Source organism: Heterodontus francisci, chromosome 12 (assembly GCF_036365525.1).
Source record: "Heterodontus francisci isolate sHetFra1 chromosome 12, sHetFra1.hap1, whole genome shotgun sequence".
Taxonomy (NCBI): domain Eukaryota; kingdom Metazoa; phylum Chordata; class Chondrichthyes; order Heterodontiformes; family Heterodontidae; genus Heterodontus; species Heterodontus francisci.
Genome location: NC_090382.1, coordinates 28,147,507 through 28,168,661, shown reverse-complemented (window position 1 = coordinate 28,168,661; position 21,155 = coordinate 28,147,507). Strand labels below are relative to the sequence as shown.

The 21,155-nt window shown below is 45.1% G+C and overlaps 1 protein-coding gene across 3 annotated transcripts in view; it reads left to right on the top strand.

The window, feature by feature from the left end:
- LOC137375792 (dihydropyrimidinase-related protein 3-like) overlaps positions 1-21,155 on the top strand; it is a 215,846-nt gene that overhangs the window by 190,271 nt on the left and 4,420 nt on the right. For 2 of the 3 annotated variants that reach the window (XM_068043254.1, XM_068043256.1), the window contains exons 13-14: positions 16,346-16,505; positions 20,078-20,113. In XM_068043254.1, coding sequence (XP_067899355.1) covers positions 16,346-16,505; positions 20,078-20,113 — 196 coding nt within the window. The remainder of the gene's footprint in view (positions 1-16,345; positions 16,506-20,077; positions 20,114-21,155) is intronic. The other variant, XM_068043255.1, reaches the window with a different exon arrangement.

The following is a 21,155-nucleotide window of genomic DNA, read 5'->3' as shown; positions in this document are numbered from 1 at the left end:
AAATTCAGCCCAAGGTGTGGTAGAAGTTCGGAATTCTCTTTGAAAACGCCAGTTGATGCTGGGTCAAATAATTAATTTTAAATCTGAAATTGATAGATGTTATTTAACCAAAGGTATTAAGGGGTTTGGGACAAAAGCCGGTATATGGATTTAGGTCTCAGATCAGCCATGATGTCAGAACAGCCATGAACAGACTTGAAGGGCTAAATAGCCTACTGCTGTCCCTCTGGTCCTACGATGGGCCAGGAGCCAATGCAGGTGAGCAAGCACAGCATTGAAAGAATATACTGAAAAAAATGTGGTTGTGAGAATGCATTGCCATAGAAGGCCAGTAATGCAAAGTCCATTGAAGTGTTTAAAAGGGAGATATGTATACTCCACAAACAGAAGCATTAAAGAATATAGTGAAAGAGTACAGGAATGGGATTGAGAAGATTACGATTGGGTACGTTTAACAAAATAGCGGAACACCCTCGATAGATCAATGGACCTATTTCATTTCCTATATTTCTAGATGAAGTAGAGCACAATAAGGTCAAAGTAATCCTTTCCTTATGTTAAATGGATGTTTCAGCTCTTTAGAATGTAATGCTTTGCAAATGTCTCCAATATGATGTCAGCACCTTTCAGTCCTGACTGCAGACGGAGGGAAGAGTTCAAAGGATTTTTTTTCCCCCAATTGATGTAGAGCTGCACTATATATGGAGCTTATTCTTGGACAGCAGTAACAGGGCAAAAATGCAATTGTGAAACATTCCTGAGCAAAGAGCCTGGAGCACTCCTCAATCTTTGAGGGTGCATTACTCACATCAGTAGCTGTCATTTCAGTTTGGTTTACTTAATCCAGTTGGAAAGTTAGTTCAGTCAGCTATGGCTTGTAGGCCACAGGCTTTCTTTAGAAAGCCACATACAGTTATGTCCATCTGCAGTCAATGTTAGTTAATTCCTTTTTGTTTTAAGATTCATTGGTGCAGTCAAACCTTTGCTCCAAATTGAAAAAAAAAAACCTCGATTAGTAATTCTGGGAAAAGTAGCAGCACAAAAGCTAAGGTTTTTTTTTGTAAATCCCCTTTTCCCAAAGGATGCACACACTATGTGGAATGGTAAGGAAGCATATATACAGGGAGGTCCTTGTGCTTCTGACTCAGGCGGAAATACCACCACTATGCCACTGGTCACTCTGACCAGACTTGAATTCTCACTGGACCATATTCCAGTCTCCACTTGCCCAGGCTGTCTGGAGTGGTACTTGAACCTTTTGCTTTCTGACTTAGAGGTAGAACTATTATAATAAGTTAAAGACTCAATCTGTTTTGAGGAATAGGTGGAAAATAACTGAAATTTTAAACAAATATTTTGTTTTATACAACAATACCCCAGGCCACCACTGGCAGTAATTAATTAGCTCAAATCTAATTACAAGTGTACTTTGGAGACTTCTACCTCAGGTGTTTGGATTTATGCATCTCTTGAATTGTGAAGTTGTTGAAGGAAGAGCCTCCTGGGCCCTGCTGTAGGTTAGCCTTTGACCAAGTTGGTTTTGCTCCTGGTCCACGCGAGGACGATCAGGGCTGGTAATGATCTGTCGCTATGACTGTGTACCATTTAAAAAAAAAGTGACTTGGCATCAGAGTTGGGTTGAACATGATGGCAGATGTGATATCCGGAGGAAGGAGAATTGGGGGGGACACATGGGGTGTGATCAGAGGAAGTCTGCATGCAGGGGATGGTGTCGGGTAGGATCACAGTTAGTGCCCAAGTTAATAGGCATTCAAACTTGCATATTAATCATTGTTGATTAGAGTTCCAACCATGCACAGAGTTGCGGGGGCGGTGGTGAGTGGACATGAGGGAAAATTCAAGTTTTAGACTGGGGGAGATGTAATCCATGTCAAAATCAAGTAAGAGGATCGTGTCCCCTCATTTTCCATCCCTCCCTCCTACCCGAATGATGATGTCCTTATAATAGTCAATGTGATTGGAACCTTCTTACTTTGCCTCGTTGGGGGAGGTGAATGAGTGAATGCAGCTTTAAATTACAACTCCACAGCAACATCTGATACCACTTTCATTTAACAACAGATACAATGACTCCTTTCACCACCCTCAGGGTCATTGCTCTGGCACAATGTCTAGGTTGTTACGAAGCTCTTTTGGAGATGTTACTTTCTCTTAACTAAATCTTTAAAAGCACCATCACACCCCCTACATTTGCAACTTAAAAAAAAAATTGTAGTAAATTTTCTAATTTTTTTTTAACCTTAAGGCAAATTGTTGTCTTGTCAAAATCATGATGGACACTTTGGAAGAACATTTTGTAATTGAGAAGTCACACGGCATAATGTGACAGAGAGAGAGAGATCTGTACATTTCAGGACCTGATCGATTGTATAGGCTTTGAAGTTGCTGGCTGGAAACTTTCTGGGTGTAGCCATTTTGTGTAGCTATCCCCCATCATGTGACCTTGCAGAATGCCACTCCCAGTGGAGCACAGATTCCTCTCATATAACAGGGGCGTGGACAAGTTCTACCAAAGTTTCTGCTGCCAGATTCCCTCTAACCAGTATTGTTGCAGCAAAAATAACTGTAACCAGAAGCAGTGTAAATGCATTAAAGGGTCTGTAGAGTGGTCCCAATGTCGTGCCACCCGTACAGCTGCTTCATGGAGTAGAATTGTCAACTCTGAATATATTACTGAAGATTTCATCACATGACCTTCTGCCGCCAACCACCCACCCCATACTCCTGTTATTGGTCACTGAATACATCCATCCTTGTGGTGCACTGCCTTCCCATGCCAATTGAAAAGTGAGCACAGCCATTTTTTTTCCCCAATCTCCAACTATTTTTTAAATTACTAAATGAAAAATGTGTGGGTCAAGGGCCAAATGAGTGACTATGCACAATCATGCAAGGTCAGCTTATCTAAATATTTTTGTAACCCATGGTCATTACATGGTTCTGAGAGATGGGGCTGTTGGCACCAGCAGCAATGGAAGGGCTGCCATGTGCCCAGATAATAGCACAATTTTTTTTGTTACCTGTTTTGGGCACAATGACACCTTCAGTACGATATATTTGCATGTCAAAGAAGTGAGAGCGATGGATGTCTCTATCAGGCAGTGACTCAACCAGGAACAAGATTAAAATGCTTCTCTTGGGCATCCCTGAGGCTTCTGCTCAGGCATTCCAGCCGTATTATTGAGACGGCCTCTAATTTGCATGGGAATTGAGGCCTTGATGAGTCTTGTATACCATTGGTGTGTAGGCTCCCAGTTTACTCGACAATTACCTGTCACATTGCCCTCCACTTTAGGCCTCTGAGCTTTGAAATACAAAGTGACATGTTAATATGATGTGATAAGGTACTTCTCTATAGTCACGCAATCGGAAATGGTATATTCAGTAAAACAATACTAATAAAGAGTCCTAGCTAAAATGTTCACCCCTCTCATCCTTCTAGTATCTAAAGATCTTTAATTTACTATTTTTGGACATTTAATAAGAGTCCACTTTTAGTAACTTAGTGTCCTTTACTATGTCACTTCATTTGTCACTCCTTATTGACTTATCCTTATTGACTTATCCCTCAGCATATTGAAAAATGTCCCAAGATACTATACAGATAGGTATTGGAAATAAGAGGATATTAAATTTAAAATACTCGCCCTTGTCTATAAATCCCTCCATGATCTTGTCCTGCTTCCTACTATTGCAGACTCCTCTGGGATTAAAAACCCTCTCACAATCCTTTGTCTCACCATTGGTGATACAGCCTTTAGCGACCTCAATCTTCCTCTCTGAAATTTTCTTCCTCAACCTGTCTACCTCGCAAGCTCTGTCTCTGCCTTCACAAAACCCAAATCTTCACCACAAGTTTGCCAAGACATCTGCTAATCTTTCTGTTCCTGACTTGACATCCAGTTTCATTTCCATCTTGGGATGTTTATTTCTTGCATTAAAGACACATCGAAAGTGCACAGTATGGTTTTTAGTGAGAGTCCATTTTTGGTCGTTCAGCAAGAGTCTCTTTGCCAAGCTACTTTGCCTGCAATAGTAAATGAACATAAAATTTTCAGAGTTGGACGTCTGGTCTCTCTGATTCCACAGCATGGTTGTAACGTAGCTGGCAGATTCTCTTTCTGCCAATGGGTACAGGGTGACCCTAGGAAAATGTGCTTACCAAGGTTGCCATTAAAAGCGGTTTGCTTCGGGCACACTTTGGGGTATGATTTTATGTTGGTTGATCTGCCCCTGGAAAAAAACATCTGCTGGAGCACTGTTTTCATCTGCTTCATTCATAGAGATGGGTAGCACCAATAAAAAAAATATACACTGTCTAATATGTATTTGGGTGGATGGCAATGGTGCTTTGTGTTGGCACCACAAGGCTACCCATGGAATGGTTGGAGATGGCTTGTGCCTCTGAATATCTTATGTATTTTAGTAACTGGGGCATCATGCGTCTGGGAGATGGGAGTGTCGGGCATCAGCAGGAATGAAAGGGCTGTCGCCTGCTTGTGTAATGCCGCAAATTTTTTTAGAAATGCTTCTTTTGAGTCATATTTACACACTTCCACAAATGCACATCAAACAAAAACCAATGTCCAGAATTTTAAAAGGGCACAGACTTCCTGAATAGGTGTGGTGCCAGAGGACTGGAGGATAGCTAATGTTGTACCATTGTTTAAAAAGGGAGAAAGGCACGGACTGAGTAATTACAGACCAGTCAGCCTAACCTCGGAGATGGGAACATTTTTGGAAAAAATTCTGAGGGACAGGATAAATCTTCACTTAGAAAGACACGGATTAATCAAAGCACCGATTTGTGTCTCACTAACATGATTGAATTTTTTGAGGAAGTAGCAAGGAGTGCTGATGGATGAGAGTAGTGCATTTGATGTAGTCTATATGGATTTTAGCAAGTCTTTTGATAAGGTGCAACATGACAGACTGGTCACGAAAGTAAAAGCCCATGGAATCTAAGGCAAAGTAGCGAGTTGAAAAATTGGCTCAGAGTCAAGAAGCAAAGGGTAATGGTGTTTTTGTGACTAGAAGGCTGTTTCCAGTGGGCTTCTGCAGGGTTTAGTACTAGGTCCCTTGCTTTTTTGGTATGTATCAATGATTTGGACTTGAATGTAGGGGATATTGATTAAGAAGTTTGCAGATGATACAAAAATTGTCCATGTGGTTGATGATGAAGGAGAAAGCTGTAGTCCGCAGGAGGATATCAATGGACTAGTCAGGTGGGCGGAACAGTGGCAAATGGAGTTTAATCTGGAGAAGTGTGAGGTAATGTATTTGGGGAAGGCTAACAAGGCAAGGGAATATACAATAAATGGTAGGATACTGAAAAGTGTAGAAGAACCAAGAGACGCCAGAGTACATGTCTACAGGTCCCTGAAGGTGGCTGGACAGGTAGATAAGGTGCTCAAGAAGGCATATTGGATACTTGCCTTTATTAGCCGAGGCATAGAATATAAAAACGGGGGTTATGCTAGAATTGTATAAAACTCTAGTTAGGCCACAGCTGGAGTACTGCGTGCAGTTCTGGTCACTACACTATAGAAAAGATGTGTTTTTATTAGAGAGCGCACAGAGGAGATTTACAAGGATGTTGCCTGGACTGGAGAATTTTAGTTATGAGAAAAGATTGGATAGGCTAGGGTTTATTTCCTTGGAACAGAGGAGGTCGAGGGGAGATTTGATTGAAGTGTATAAAACTATGAGGGGTCTAGACAGAGTTAATAGGAAGCCCCATTCCCCTTTGAAGAGTCCAAACCAGGAGCATAGGTTTAGGAAAAGAGTTAGGAGGTTTGGAGGGGTCTTGAGGGACGATTCTTCACACGAAGACTGGTGGGGATCTAGAACTCACTGTCTGTAAGGGTGGTAGAGTCAGAAACTCTCGTAACATTTAAAAAGTATTTTGCTATGCACTTGAAGTGCCATCAGCTACAAGACTGCAGACAAGATGAGATTAGTCTGGATGGCTATTTGTCGGCTGGCACGGACACGATAGGCTGACTGGCCTCCTTCTGTGCTGTAAACGTCTATGATTCTATGATTGAGATATTAGACAAAAGCAAAATACTTGCTTCAACAACTCTTGGATACCCACACCCCTCCGGATCCTTCTTCCCCTTCATTTCTGGCAGCATCCATTCTTCCAATCTCACCCTTTGCCATTTTTTCACTATCCTCTTTGACCACTGACTCCCACAGCTTCCTTGACTACAATTCCTCTCACCTGGCTTCCCGTACGGACTCTATTCCATTCTCCTAGTTGCTCTGGCTCTATTGCATCTATTCTGACAATGCAGACCTCCATACCAGTGCTTCCTAAATGTCTTTTTCCTCAATCAAGGATTCCTCTTAACCTTCTTGGCAGGGCCTTCGACCATGGCCATTCATTACCCATCGTTCTGCTCTCACCCCTTTCCCTCCCTCCCAGAACCATGATAGATTTCTCCTTGTCCTCACCTTCCACCAAACCAGCTTTCTTATTTGATGGATCATCCTCCACCATTTCCACTGCCTCCACCATGATATCAACGCCAAACACATCTCTTATCCTCCCCATCATTCCTAAATAACTGTTCCCTCTTCAACACCCTGGTCCACTCCTTAGTTACCCCAAATGCACCCTCCCCCACCGCCCCCCCCCTTTACCAGGGCACTTTCCTGTGAAAGTGCAGGAGATGCAACAGCTGCCCATTGACCTTCCACATTCCCACCATCCAGGGCCCCAAACATTCCTAGGTGAAACAGTGATTTATTTGTACTACTTTCAATTTATTATACTGTATTCACTGCTCACAATGCAATATTCTCTACATTAGGGACACCAAACGCAGAGTGGGTGATGATTTTGCAGAACACCTCTGTTCAGTCCGCAAGCATAACTCCGAACTTTCGGTCGCTTGTCATTTTGATTCTTCACCCCACACTGACCTCTCTGTCCTCTGCCTCCTGCACTGTCCCAGTGAAGCTCAACTCGAGGAACAGCAGCTCATCTTTCAATTAGGTACTTTACATCCCTCCAGACTCAACATTTCAGCTCCAAAGATTTCAGACCGTAACCTCCACACCCATTTTTTTGGACAGCAGTTGTTGTTGATGATTCTGCTATTCCCATTGACACCACCTGTCGATCCATCTTTTTTGTCTTTATTTGTCCCATTTCTGTCCCCTTTTCCCTTCCATCATCCCTTTTGCCATTTAATCATTCCTGTATCACAGACCTTCCCTTTTGTTTGCCCCCTGCTCCCCAACTTTCCCTGCCTTTGTACTTCATTGAAACCTGTTACATCTCTAACTTTTTTCTAGTTCCGACGAAAGGTCATCGACCTGAAACGTTAACTGTTGTTTCTCTTTGCACAGATGCGTCCTGACCTGCTGAGTATTTACAACATTCTCTGTTTACATTTACATATTTGACAAATACTTTTCTCTTAAATGAGACATCATAAATCACATCAAAGTGGATCACCGTTAACTTGTGCAGGCTGTTGTCATGATGGAAATTGCTCTCAGCTGTAACTCCCCCCCGAACCCACCTTCCTTACTCCAACCATTGAAACTGTGTCAAAAGTATTTTCAAAAAGACAATATCCTTTTAATCCAGTTTGGCTTTCCTCCCCTTTCACTTCTTTCCCTCACCTAAGAAATTGAAACGGTGGAAAAGACACAAATGCTGGGAGCAGCAGAAGCTGTCAGAAGCACGAAGCAAGGCCTTCGAGCCTGTGAAGGAGAAAGATAGATTCACGTTTGGAGCTAGACTTTCTTGTTGGCTTCAGACACAGAGCGCTGGAAAAATGGTCCATTAACCTGTCCTTCTCTGTCAGCTGCTGGAGATCTGATCTGAGTATTTCTCGTGTTCACTGTTTATAACTTAAAAGAATGGGACAGATGGAATCATTCTGACTTTGGGCAATAGTGTAACACAGGTGATATCAGATCAGCTGCATGCTATACAGCTCTCCCAATTTTCATTTACATTGTCGGTTTTATACTCCTGGCTAAAGTCAAAATTACGCCACATACCCTCCTTCCCCCGCCACCATTGGTGACTGTGCCTTCAGCTGTCTGAGCCCGAAGCTCTGGAATTCCCTCCATAAATCTCTCCTCCTCTCTACTCCTTTTTAATCCTTTAAGATGCTCCTTAAAACCTACTTCTGTGCCCCAACTTTTAGTCATCTGTCCTTATGTGGCTCATATCGTATTTTGTTTTATAATGCCCCTTGATGCATCTTCCAACATGCATGTTTTAATGCGTTACAGGTGCTAGATAAATACAAGTTGGTCCCGGTCTCTGCGTCTGTCTGTCTGTCTCTTTACTCACTCTCCCTCGCTGTACTCTCTCTCTCTCTCTCGCTGTCCCTCTGTGTCTCTGCCCCTGCCTCTCTGAGCTTGATTTTTAGACCTGCCGGGAGCAGAGGCGGGCAAGTGCTAAAGATAGCACCGCCGGCTGGGGTGCCAGTTCCCCGGCTCCATCCTGGGCCATTTTCATGGAGGCAGGTTGGGGGTGCGGGGTAGTTGGGGACAGCAGAGCTATTCACCCTCATGCGGTGGGTAGCCAATCAGACTAGTTAATTTGTTAAGAGCCACTTGAGGCCAATTAAAAGAGGCCGAGGTGTGGGGGTGGTGGTGAGGGCAATGCTCCAGGCAGGCTTAGAGGCCCTCCCTGCTTGCCTGTAGAGGGTACCCCCACCATCACAGTGATGGCCTGGCTGCAAAAACTGTTCCTTTGTTAACATTTAAAAATGTTGGAGAGAGGGTGCCTCCCTCACAACTTGCATTGCATCCTGCTGCAGCTTTCAAACTGGAAGTCCTCTAATTGGCCCTTCAGTTTTGAGAGCCTGCAGCCACAAAGAACAAGCCCCAAAAAACAGAACAGGCCACCATCCAAACCAGTGGCAATAGGAGGCTACCATCTGAGACAGACGACAGCAGCTACTCCTCATCGAATGAGGAAGAGCTGGAAAGATGGCATCTGCATACGACGCAGCAGAACGCAAAGGAGCTGGAAGAGAAAGCCCCCACCCCCCCCAGCTCCGTGGCACTGGAAGCAGTGATGTGACCAGCGTGCCCCAACCCCAAAGTGCTGAACCCAGCGAGATGCCCAGTGCACCCCAGTTCTGGGAGACCGAGAGCAGCGAAGCGTCCCGTGCACTCCAGCTTTGGGAAGCCGGGAGCAGTGATGGCCACAAGGAGGAACAGAGGGGAAAGAAACCACCAGCAGAGGACAGTGCAAACCTCGCTGCCTACAAGAACCTCCCCCCGATGTCACCCCAGTGGAACAAACCCCTCCCCCCCCCCCCCCATGAATGACCAGGAGGCGGTTTCTGACACCAACGAATGTGCAACAGCTTTTGCACACTGAGTTTACAGGAACATACCCAAGGACTGAGGCTAGTAAGGACACCTGGTGTGGTGAGCAGCATCTAGCTTTAAATGGGTATAAAGATTGCTTCCATTAATGTGCGTAGCATTAAATCCACTACACGATGTGTTTCGAACTTGGGCTACCCTGCCACGGTGAAAGCTGACCTGTTTCTGCAGGAGTGTGCAATACTGCAGCTCAGCACCTGCAGACAATGGTCATGATGGTGGTCCCATGGGCCATCGATCTGGTCAGCGGGAAATGATTCCCGTTCCTCTGGCCTGGTTATCTGCTGCAGGGAGGCAGCTTCACCATCTCCAAGTTAAGGAAGTGGTGGGTGATCGCCTTCTAGTAGCAAACGTAATGTACAATAATGCTCCGCTCATTACTCAACGTGTACTTCCCAGTCCAATACAGCGAGCAGCTGACTGTCTTCCAGCAGCTCCCACTTATTGATGCAGCTGGATGAGCCAGCAGTGACAACAGCAAACTGGATGCTACGTCCAGATTCCTAATGGAAACAGTAAAAGATGCCAAGCTGCACGACGTCTTCAGAAACCCTGCAGATGGAGCGCAGGGTCGATACACCTGGTCAAGACCGGACAGGTCTGCCCATTCTAGGAATGACTTCCAGTTTGTGTCCCGTGCTGTCACGGTCAGATTCACCGACGTCAAGCTGGTGTTCTTCTCTGATCACTGCCTCTTACTGGCTGACTGTCACAGGATGACCTGCGGGTTGGAACATGGAAGCTGAACATAAAACTGCTGACCCCAGAGAACACTGAGGAACTCGAAAGGGATTACAAACGTTGGAGAACCATGAAACCCCTCTTTGAGTCTCTGGTGCACTAGTGGGAAGCGATCAAGGAGAACATCAAAAGGTTCTTCATCCTCAAAGGTATTCAGAGGGCAAGAGAGAGACAGAGAGAAATGTCCTGACTCCAGAAAAGAATGCAAAATTTGCTCTGGCTGCTGTTGATGGGGGTCGAGGTCAAGGAGCATCTCCAAGAGTTGAAGAGTCAGAAGGCCTTGCTCTTTGCCACGGGAGACTCCAAGATCATCTTCCGGTCCAGAGTCTGCTCCGTTCAGCAGGATGAGACATGCCTCCGTTTCTTCTTCCAAAAGGTACACAGATAGACCTTTGTGATCAGCAGCCTGAAGGAAGAGGACGGCTCGGTAACGTCATTGCAGTCTGACATACTAAGGTTCATCAAATCCTTTTATGCCGGGCTGTACGACGTGAAGCCCACAGACAGCACGGCCTCCCAGTCTTTCATTTCATCTATCACAGACGTCTTAGATGACAGAACACGGGAGAGTCAGGACAAACCGCCAACTCTGGACGAGCTGACAAATGTCATCAGGTCCTTTGAGATGAGTAAAACTCCCGGAAGAGGCGGCTTACCGGTTGAGTTGTATTCGACTCTGTGGGACTGGATCGGCCCAGACCTGCTGGAAGTATACGAGAGTATGCTTCTAGCTGGCAGCAGGTCAGAATCCATGAGGAAAGGCATCATCACCCTCATCTACAAACAGAATGGGGGAGAGGGTGGAAATCAGAAATTGGTGGCCCATCTCACTGCTTAATGTAGACGACAAGATTCTGTCCAAAGTCATCGCCAGTTGGGTCAAGTCTGCCCTGGAGTTGGTGATTCACCCTGATCAGACCTGTACTGCTGCCAGACCTGCTGAGTATTTCCAGCCTTTCTTGTTTTTATTTCAGACCTGTACTGTACCTGGCAGGAAGATCTCTGATAGTCTCGCGCTACTCAGGGATATGATCGCCTATGGACAGGGCAGGGAGGTGGACGCCTGCATCATCAGCTTGGACCAGGGGAAGGCTTTTGACAGGGTATCGCACACATATATGATTGACGTGCTCTCCAAAATGGGGTTTGGGGAGGGAATCTGCAATTGGATCAAACTGCTCTACACAAACATCAGTAGCGCAGTCTCAATCAATGGGTGAGATTCAGAAAGTTTCCTGATCCAATCTGGAGTCAGACAGGGCTGTCCTCTCTCCCCTGTCTTGTTTGTTTGCTGTATCGAACCTTTTGCTGAGTCCATTAGGAAGGATGTGGGCATAAGAGCAGTGACAATCACAGACGGCGGAGGCACTCAAGCCAAACTCTCCCTGTAGATGAACGATGTTGTCTTCTGCTCGGATCCGCTGTCTGTTCGCAGGCTGATGAGCATCTGTGACCAGTTTGAACTAGCCTCGGGAGCCAAAGTAAATCACGGCAAGAGCGAGGCCATGTTCTTTGGGAACTGGGCCAACCGATCCTTTGTTCCTTTCACCGTCAGGTCAGACTACCTGAAGGTGTTGGGGAGATGGTTTGGAGGGGCCGGTGCGTGCACCAAAACCTGGAAGGAACGAGTAGCCATAAACCGAGCATGTGGGAGCAGCGTTCCCTCTCCATTGTGGGTAAGAACTTGGTCATCAGGTGCTCACGTTGTTACTGTTCGTGGTGCAGGTCTGGCCCATACCCCACTCCTGTACCCTGGCGGTCACCTGAGCCATCTTCTGCTTTATCTGGAGATGCAAGATGGACCGTGTCTGGAGGGACATAATGTTAAAACCTCCATATAAAGGGGGAAAAAACGTACCCAACGTCATCCTCATCCCGATGGCCACCTTTGTGTGCGGCTGTATCAAGCTCTGCGTAGTATCCCAGTACGCAAACACCAAGTGTCACTACGTGCTGAGGTTCTATCTGTCCCCAGTGTTATGAAGCATGGGTGTGGCCTCATTGCCGCAGAACCACTCCATTCAGTTGGACCATGTTGTATCACCTATCCTTCATGGAAAAGTTTGTGTGAAAAAACACCTTTGACCACCAATCCATCAGGCAGTGGTCTGCACAGAATGTCCTCAAGGCCCTACGGGAAAAGGAGATGGTGGATCCTGTCGGATAATTCCCCGAGCAGACCGCCAAAGTCATTTGGCAGAATGCCTGATCACCAGAACTTTCAAACAAGCACCAAGACGTAGCTTGGCTGGTGGTGAGAAGGGCCCTCCCCGTCGGATCTATCCTGCATGCCCGGAATCTCACCGCCTCCGCATGTTGCCATCAAGGTGGCTGTGGTGGGGAAGAAACTGTTTCCCACCACCTTCTTGAATATGCTTTTGCAAAGCAGGTGTGGAAAGAGATGCAGTGGTTTTTGTCGAGGTTCATCCCGAGCAGCTCTAACACAGGGCTGTGTGCTCTACAGTCTGTTCCCAGGGACGCACACAGCGATAAACATCAACTGCTGCTGGAGGACCATCAATTCAGTGAAAGATGCTCTTTGGTCTGCCCGAACCTTGCTGGTCTTCCAGAGCAAAGAGTTGTCCATGACCGAGTGTTGCAGACTGGCACATTCCAAGGTCCAGGACTATGTGTTGATGGATGCACTAAAGCTTGGGGCAGATGCCGCAAAGGCTCAATGGGGAAGACCATGGTGTCAGGTCCTCCCGCCATAATGAACCAAGACGCTAGAACCTGTGTAAAACCCCTTGGGTTGTATGCACCAAAATGTTTTTTACTATGTAATGCCAATGTACATTGTATTTAAAATGGAATGGCAGGAATTGTGAGGCACTTCATGTTTTTCTATATGGAGGAAATCTGATCTCTATTGTACTTTCTGAAATGTGAACTTTGAACTGGCTTGAACTGTTTTGTAATTTATTTTTGCAGATTTTTATGAATAAAGTATATTTTTGGAAAAAAGAGAGCCTGCAGCCCTCTGGCATTAATTGGCCCCTCTAGGGAAAATCACATTGCGTGACTGTTAGCCCATATAGTGCAGGCTTCTGACCCCCATTTGAGCCTGAGAGCGGGGTTCAAATCCTGTCCTTTGTGTGTCTCGCTTTCTGTCAGTTTTTCTGTTTCTTTCTGTCTGTCTCTCTGCCCTCTTCTATCCTTTTTCCTCTTCTCTTTTACTCCATCTCTCTTTCCGTCTCTCTTCCCTCTCTCTAGCCCCACCCCATCTTTTCCTTCTTTCTGTGTACAGCACAAGTCGACACACTGGATCATTTTTCACAGGATTGTAAGACTGTCATGTAGAGCACAATACATAGCCAGCATACCCAAGTTATACTTCCAGTTGTGCCTAGAGGCAGCTAGCATGAAGTTGAACAACACAAGAGCTCCCCCTGCTGATGAATCCTCAACACTGGGACAAAGCTGAATTCAGCATGTGCATCCTCATCGCATTCATAAGATCCAATAGTAGATACTTACACTTGATGAAAAGCTCAGGCGTGTTTCTGCATTGCTTAAGAAAGACTTAAATAGTCCATCTATCAGAAATATTTCAAAGTACTTCCTATGCACTGAGTTTACCTGAATCACAGTGACTGTTACGTTAGCAAATGTAATAGTAACACTTCAACTGGTCTCAACACTGCATCATTAGGGAGGGAACATAGGAACACGAGTAGGCTATTTGGTCCCTTGAGCCTGTTCCACAGTTCAGTGAGATTAAGGCTGATATGTGTCCTAACTCTATACACCCACCTTTGCTCCATATCCCTTAATACCTTTGGTTAAAAAAAAACGATTAGGAAGAAGTGGGGCAGGATTCTCACTCCTGAATACAATCCAGCAACCACTGCTGGAAATGTATGTTTAGACGTTGAATGAGAGCAGGATCTGCTCCAGCTTCGAGAGTCGAATGGCCTGCAGGTTGAACAGCAGCCCAGATAGTCAACACATTCAGGAAAGGCAAATAAAAGATTATTGTGCATTTGGAAATAGAGCTGTCAAGTTACTGACTGGGACCAATACAAAGGGCAGGGGGTGGCATCGTAGTTTTGATCTGACCATTTTCTTGAAGCCATTGAAAAATAATCAAAAACTTTCTAAGATTATTGTTGGAAATTTTTGAAGAAATCTGTCGGGGAGGGTTATGGCTGCTGGTGACCTCGCTGTTATCAGACCCGTGTTTCTCAGCAGGTGACAAAATGCAATCTTAGCTTGTTTGCTCCTTCCTCTGACGATCTGCAGACTTCTAAAACCCAAGCTGGCATCACTTAACGACTGCTATTTGATTCATCTTCATTTTTCCTCTTCTTTCCAACCCTGGTGGTGCATGTGTTGTGGGCCTTGGCTGTTCACCTTGAGTTTCTTAATAAAAGATAAATCCTTTACATCATTTCAATGTTGTGAAGGTTGTAAACAGCAGGTTGTTAATCCACCAATTAGCTCATTGTCGATTCAGCTGTAATTCTTACGAATCCCATCATGATTTTTGTTTTTGCAGGACATCTGGCTTTAGTTTTCCTAGCACCGTGCTGATGGATTAGTGTTAATTAGCCTAGACTTAGAATAATATTTATACACACTCTGGCCACTCAGCAAATAAATTACTGCCATCCTATCAACGCGATGCTCATCTTCCAGAAATATTTTCCATTGGGCATTGTATGTACATAGCAGAACTGAAGAGTTTCTATTTATCACTGAAGCCCTGTTTATTCACCAAGTTTAACCCATTGAGTGCCTGTAAACCTGGTTCCTCTACCAATTGTACCCATTCTAAACTGTCCCCTCTCAACACGAATGCCCTGCATTTCAATGGGATTGGATGAGGAAGGGGATGTGTTAAACAGTTAAAGCAGCGGCATCGCTTCAACATTACAACAGTGACAATAGTTCATTGGCCATAAAGGGGATTAGAATGTTCTGAGGTTGTGAAAGGCGCTATTTAAATTTCCTTCTTTCCTGATTTCTTCTGATAGGGCAGTAGATGCTCAGGAAAGGAATTGAAGGCTATTGGGATGTGTGGATCAAATAATCCATGGAACACTATGGCCGGAATTTTACAATTCCCCAGGAGCGGGCTGGAGGTGGTGAGAGACCAGAGGCGGAGTGGGCGTTGAAAACAGCCTGGCCACCCCAGGCCAATTGAATCCCTCAAGTGGCAAGTTTGAGGTCCTTAAGTGGCCAATTACTTGCCACTTAAGGGCCTCCTCCTGCCACTGCTGGTAAAATACCAGCTGTGTCCGGGAACTTCAGTATCGAAGGAGGCCACCCGGTATTATTGGGTGCCTTCTTCATATATTGAAGTTCCCAGCTGCCGCTGGTGCCACACAGAGGGCCCTCTTAGCAGCTCAAGCTGCCCCCAATGGAGTACCTCCCCCCACCCTCCTGTATGATCCCCGCCATTCTCAGCGGGGCTCAGCCAATTGTCACTGGCGAAGCCCGAAACCCCACTTGCCTTTCTCGGGGCCAGCATCCATGATGCTGCTCTGGCCTGAGTGTAATCTCAGCAGTGGCCACTGCTCCCGGTCGCACTGCCGGGACTGAAGAGCTGCTGGCCCGCTTTTGAAGGCTGGCTCAGAGGGGCAGAAGTCCCACCCAAGGCCAATTAAAGGCCTGGACCACACAAAATCGCTGCATGGCTTGCAGGCCTGGTGGAGGTGGGCTCTCCCATGACTTTTAAGCTGGTGGGCTGGGCCTCCACCACCATGTAAAATTCCAGCCTATAATTCCTGAGGGAATTGTCATCCGTGGAAAGCAAGGTTTGTATAACGGATGTGTAAGGATAGAAATTCTTCAGTTGTGCATGATGTGTGTAATGACCAGGCTCCACAGGTTGAATTTTTCTCCATTCCATGCTTTCTTATCGACAGTCAGCCACAAGCTGCTCTGTACATATTCAGAGATTGATTTAGCTCTGGCATGAACTTTTCCAGCTAGGTTAACCCACCCCATGTGGCAGCCATGTTAGAGAACCAGGGCGAGTTGCTTTGGCAGTGCTGCATCTGATCTCCAGATTGCCAGCAAAAGCCTGGGGATGAGCTGCTTTAGTGAAAGAATTAAGAATTTGGTGGACAAGTGGGATGAAAGAGGTTTTCAACGACATTACATGATAAATTATAAATTCCCAAATTCAGCGGCATCAGCTTGGTGAGACCTGACCATCAGCCCTGCGTAGCTGGAGCCTACATCTAATGTATATCTTTATGTTTTCTAGTTGGCACAGGTGCGTGGTGTACCCAGGGGAATGTACGACGGCCCAGTGTACGACCTAGGCACCCCCAAAGCAGGAACCCCTTCAGCATCAGCCAAGACATCCCCTTCCAAACAGCCCCAACCCGTTCGAAATCTACACCAGTCTGGCTTCAGCCTTTCAGGTAAGAGCTCAGCACCAAGAGGCCCATTTCTAACTCCTAATAATCCAATGCAATTGGGATTCTTCCATTAAAGTATCATGGTGTATTATTCAAAGATAGCAATAGCCAGTGGGACAACATGGTAGGATTCCTGTCACCTTCAGAACGCATTGGGTTCTTGTTAGTTTTGTGGAGTACCAGAATGTTTATGGTATACCTTTATAAGTCATTGGTTTGGCTTTAGCTAGATTACTTTGTCCCATTCTGAGCACCACACTTTAGGAAGGATGGCAAGGCCTTGGAGAGGATGCAGAGAAGTGCTAAGTGTATTGTGGATGCAAAAATGAGGAGAGGCAATGTAAACTAAATCGTTCAATTTTAAAGTGGGTGTAGGGACAAAGGGACCTGGGGATTCACTGACACTTTGAAAGATGGCAGGAAAAATTGATAAGGCTGTTCAGAAAAGCATACTGTATCTTTGGCTCTCTTAATAGAGGCAGAGAGTACAAAAGCAAGGAAGTGATGGTAAACCTTTATCAGTCAAACAGCTGGAGTATTGTGACCAATTCTGGGCATCCCATTTTAGAAGCAATGTCAAGGCCTTGGGGAAGAGTCTGAGGAGATTTACTAGAATGGTACCAGGGATGATTGGGCTCAGTTATATGGAGAGACTAGAGAAGCTAGGACCACTGTCCTGAGAGCAAAGAAGGCTATTGGTAGATTTAAAATTTATGAGGGGTTTTGGTAGAGTTGCTGGGAAGAATATTTCCACTGGCTGGATGGTCAATAACCAGAGGACACGGGTTTAAGGTAATTAGCAAAAGAACCAGAGGGGAGATGAGAATTTTTTTATGCAGCGAGTTGTTGTGATCAGGAATGCTCTACCTGAAAGGTGGTGCAAGCTGATTCAATAGTAACTTTCAAAAGAGAATTGGACATATAATTGAAAATGAGAAATTTGTAGGACTGAGAAAAGAGTGGGGAAGCAGGACTAATTGGATAGCTTTTTCAAAGAGCCAGCACGGGCATAATGGACCAAATCACCTCTTCCTGTGCTGTAAGATTCTATGCGATGCCATGTCTCCTGAGCCATTGCTTGGGCGGGTTGAATTGCTCCTCCCTCTGATGGGATGGTGATGCCCCTGATGGTGAGTTCCCAAGCTCAGTCATGTCATTGCAGGAGACAAGAGAAGCAAAACAGGTCTGCTTATCCATTGAGATGGAGGTCGAGAGGCAGAGGTGCCAGGGAGGGGATGGCTGGTGGAATCACCCTGGTCTGGATAAAGCAGAATTGGTAGAGGCCTACTTCAGTCGAGTGATGCTCAACATGAGGATATTTACAGGGAGAGGATGCTTTCGTTGTATTTTTTTGAACAACATATAAGTCACATTGCACTATGAATTTATGCCAAGTCCAAGACTTCCTCCCAGCTAATGAAGAATAATTTATAAGGGAAAAGATGAAAGAAGATTATTCTGTGGAAGGGCTGTAGATATTCCTTCGATGAGTTTCTAAATGTACCAGTCTTCCCACCAGCCTCCATGTGGCTCTTGATCATGGTTGAGAAGCAATTCCAGTGTTTATAGATTTTGTTTAACAATTCAAGAAGATATGTTTATTGTGTGAGTGGGAAGAAACTGAGCCTTTGTTTTGATTGGCAAATGTGCTCTTAAGTCGATAGATATCAGAGGGAAGGTGCTTTCTCTGTTTTGATTGGCAAAAGTGCTAATGAGGCCTTCCTTCGTCGAAAGGAACTGAAGTCTTTAAGGGCAGTGTGCAGGTTGGAGACATGGGGGTGGGAAATCTTAAAAGGGCAGGCAACCCCGAAACTGTCCCAGTCAGGCTATGCTAGCTTTGGATCATCCCCTACAGTATGTGAAGGAGAATTTGGTTTGAAGAATGAGAGCTACTCCAAGCTTTGGTGAGTATTCTTACCTTTTTATAGAAATGACATTAAAATGTGATGTTTTACAGTGAAATTCTTTCTTTTTCCTCGCCCATCATTTTTTTTTTTTGCCAAATTTCTTGCCACTCTATCCATAATGTATTGGAGTGTGGTGCTACGGGAACTGGCAGCTGTCTGACACTTCACCCAAGTGGCTGGTCCTCATGGCCTAGAAAGGATTGGAAGATCATTGGATGTATGAGGCTCTATTCTCCCCTGAGTTGATGTCCATACCTGGCACTGACCCCAGATAACAATCACGAGCATTATTTCTGGCTGTTTTTTTTCTCCTCACTTTGATGGCACTGAGGCCAAATTTAGTGTCCCAAATGTTGCCCAAGCTGAGATCAGCTCATTTGGGAAATCGCAGCTCTGTGTAGCTCAGTGACACACAGGGCGGTGACCCACCGGAGCAATTGCAAAATAGTTTTGAAACGGAAGAGTATTCTGTCTGATGCAGGATTTAATCTTCCATCAGTTACACGGTGATCTTCATTTTCCTCTTGGATTAATATTTTACTTTAACACAGGCTTTAATAGAAAGTACTGAATTAAAAGAGAATAACACATATTTAAGGTTCAAGGACTGGATTTTGGTAATAGTAACTTCTAGATGTTTCTAAGGAATGCCTAGGTACAATATATGGTGTTAGTCATGTGATCTCAGTCTGTTGGTATCAATGTTTTACTGTTGGGTCCTCCATTTTAACCATACTTCATGCTTCTGCACATCTGCAAAAGAACTCTGTTATTTGTATTACAGAAAGATTTATCAAATTAACCAAATAACCAATAACTTTACAGTTACAGATTTTGAGGCCTGCAACCCAGTGGAAACGGGTGGTGGGTGGGTAGCGTCGTGAAGTTGGCAGGGGAATGACTTACTGCACAATTCCTGTCATCGCTGTGGCCATAGCAATTTTCCATTGGGACTGCCTCTGGGTGGCCAGAGCAACCGCCTGACTCAAAATGGTGTGCCCTTTCAACATGTAACTCGGAGTCCTGTGACATAGATGGGGGCACCAGTTGAAGAAGGAGATCACGGGTAATTGCTACATGCATTTTTATGGGGCTGGTGGGAAGCAGGAGTGCTTCTCAGGGAGCCCCCTATCCCGAGACAGGACCCCACTCCCCCTCTCTGGCAGACCTACAATCTTCTGGGTCACTCAGTATTGCAGCAGTCTGGAGCGGGCAGTACTTCCTGAGGTGACGATAGAGGGCTGCCGGCTGAATGCTAATGAGGATCAGGTCTCCCATTGGTGCTGTCAGGTAGCCGATGAGCACAGCTTCACTGACCGGTCAACCAAAGTCCGGTCTGGCGGTGGGCGAACTCACCAGACAGAATGTTTGTTTTGCTTGACCATTGCTCCTGTAAAGCACCTTGGGACCTTTTACTGCATTAAAGGTGCTTTATAGATTATGTTGATGTTTAAGGTTTTATTCTAATGAGAATGAAATTTAGATTATTTTTCAAAGAAAATATTCAAAATACCAGAGCGTACTCTGTAAAGCCATTATTTGATGACCAAGGTTAAAAAATATCACCAAAAGTGATCATTTGAAGCTGTAATTAGAGGATCGTCTTGAGCCCTTCAGAAATTTGGCCATTTGCCGTTGTCAATTAAACATTTCCGTTCATTTCAATAGGAAGAACTACTGATGGTTTTACAAAACCTAATGCAGGTATGGAACAATCAAGTTTAAACATCAAAATTACTTGGGCCCTGGAGGGCAAGGGAGTTTTTTTTTTGTGAATACAACTGACTGGATTTAATCTACTGAAATAGATTGGACATAAGCCAAGCAAAAAGCCCCCTCCACCCTGCCACGCCCACCTACCCGCCCTGCCCCCCACAGGCAGTATCTTGTAAATTGATGGAATGTGAAGTGATGTAGAGAGTTTTAGCAAAGAATTACAGACAATTGCTTAATAGACAATTGCTTAATAGTTTTAAGATTATTTAAAGGAAAACCACAGTGCTTTATTGCGCCTTTAGTGAATAAGTTTACTGTTTCTGGGGTCTTTGCTTTTTTAATCACATTAAACCTTCCTGCACGGCACAAAGCTTCCCTGTAACGATGCATATTGTTGATGGGTCAATGCTATAAGTTTCCTTAACTCTTGGTTGCTACTTTTGATTTGGTCTAATTTTTTTTATACTGACCTTGTTTCTGGTTAAGGTGAAGAATTTGAATTCTGGGGAAGGAAGCACATTTTCCCCACCCACTATATCAATGTCAAGTATTCTCAGATCATTTCTAGGACAGACCAGATGACGAGTGATATTCCCTTATACTCTACTCTCTTACCACCCCTACCCACTACCCCCTCCCCCTGCCCTTCAAACCCAGCACGGAACTCCCTATTGTGCCTTAGCACCCCTCCTACCCCAAACCTCAGGAGACCACCTCTGACTGTATACTTCCCACAACAGCCATCCCTATCTGTCTGGATGAAGCTGTTAATTTAGTGACTAGTTGTAAGCAGTTCAAGGTTAAGGCAGTAACTGGCTTTGGGACTGCACCCACTTACAAAACCTATACAGAGAGAGAGAGAGAGATTCAAATGTCCCCCTCCCCGTAGAGATTAGGCTCCACTGCACTACCCAGTGCCCCCTGTGTTTATCCGACTGAACTTGTCGCCGCATGTATCTGTTGAAATATCAACAGCATTGGCTAGAGTAAGCTGAGAAGCAGAAGCCAATGTTTTTTGTAGTTGGGAATG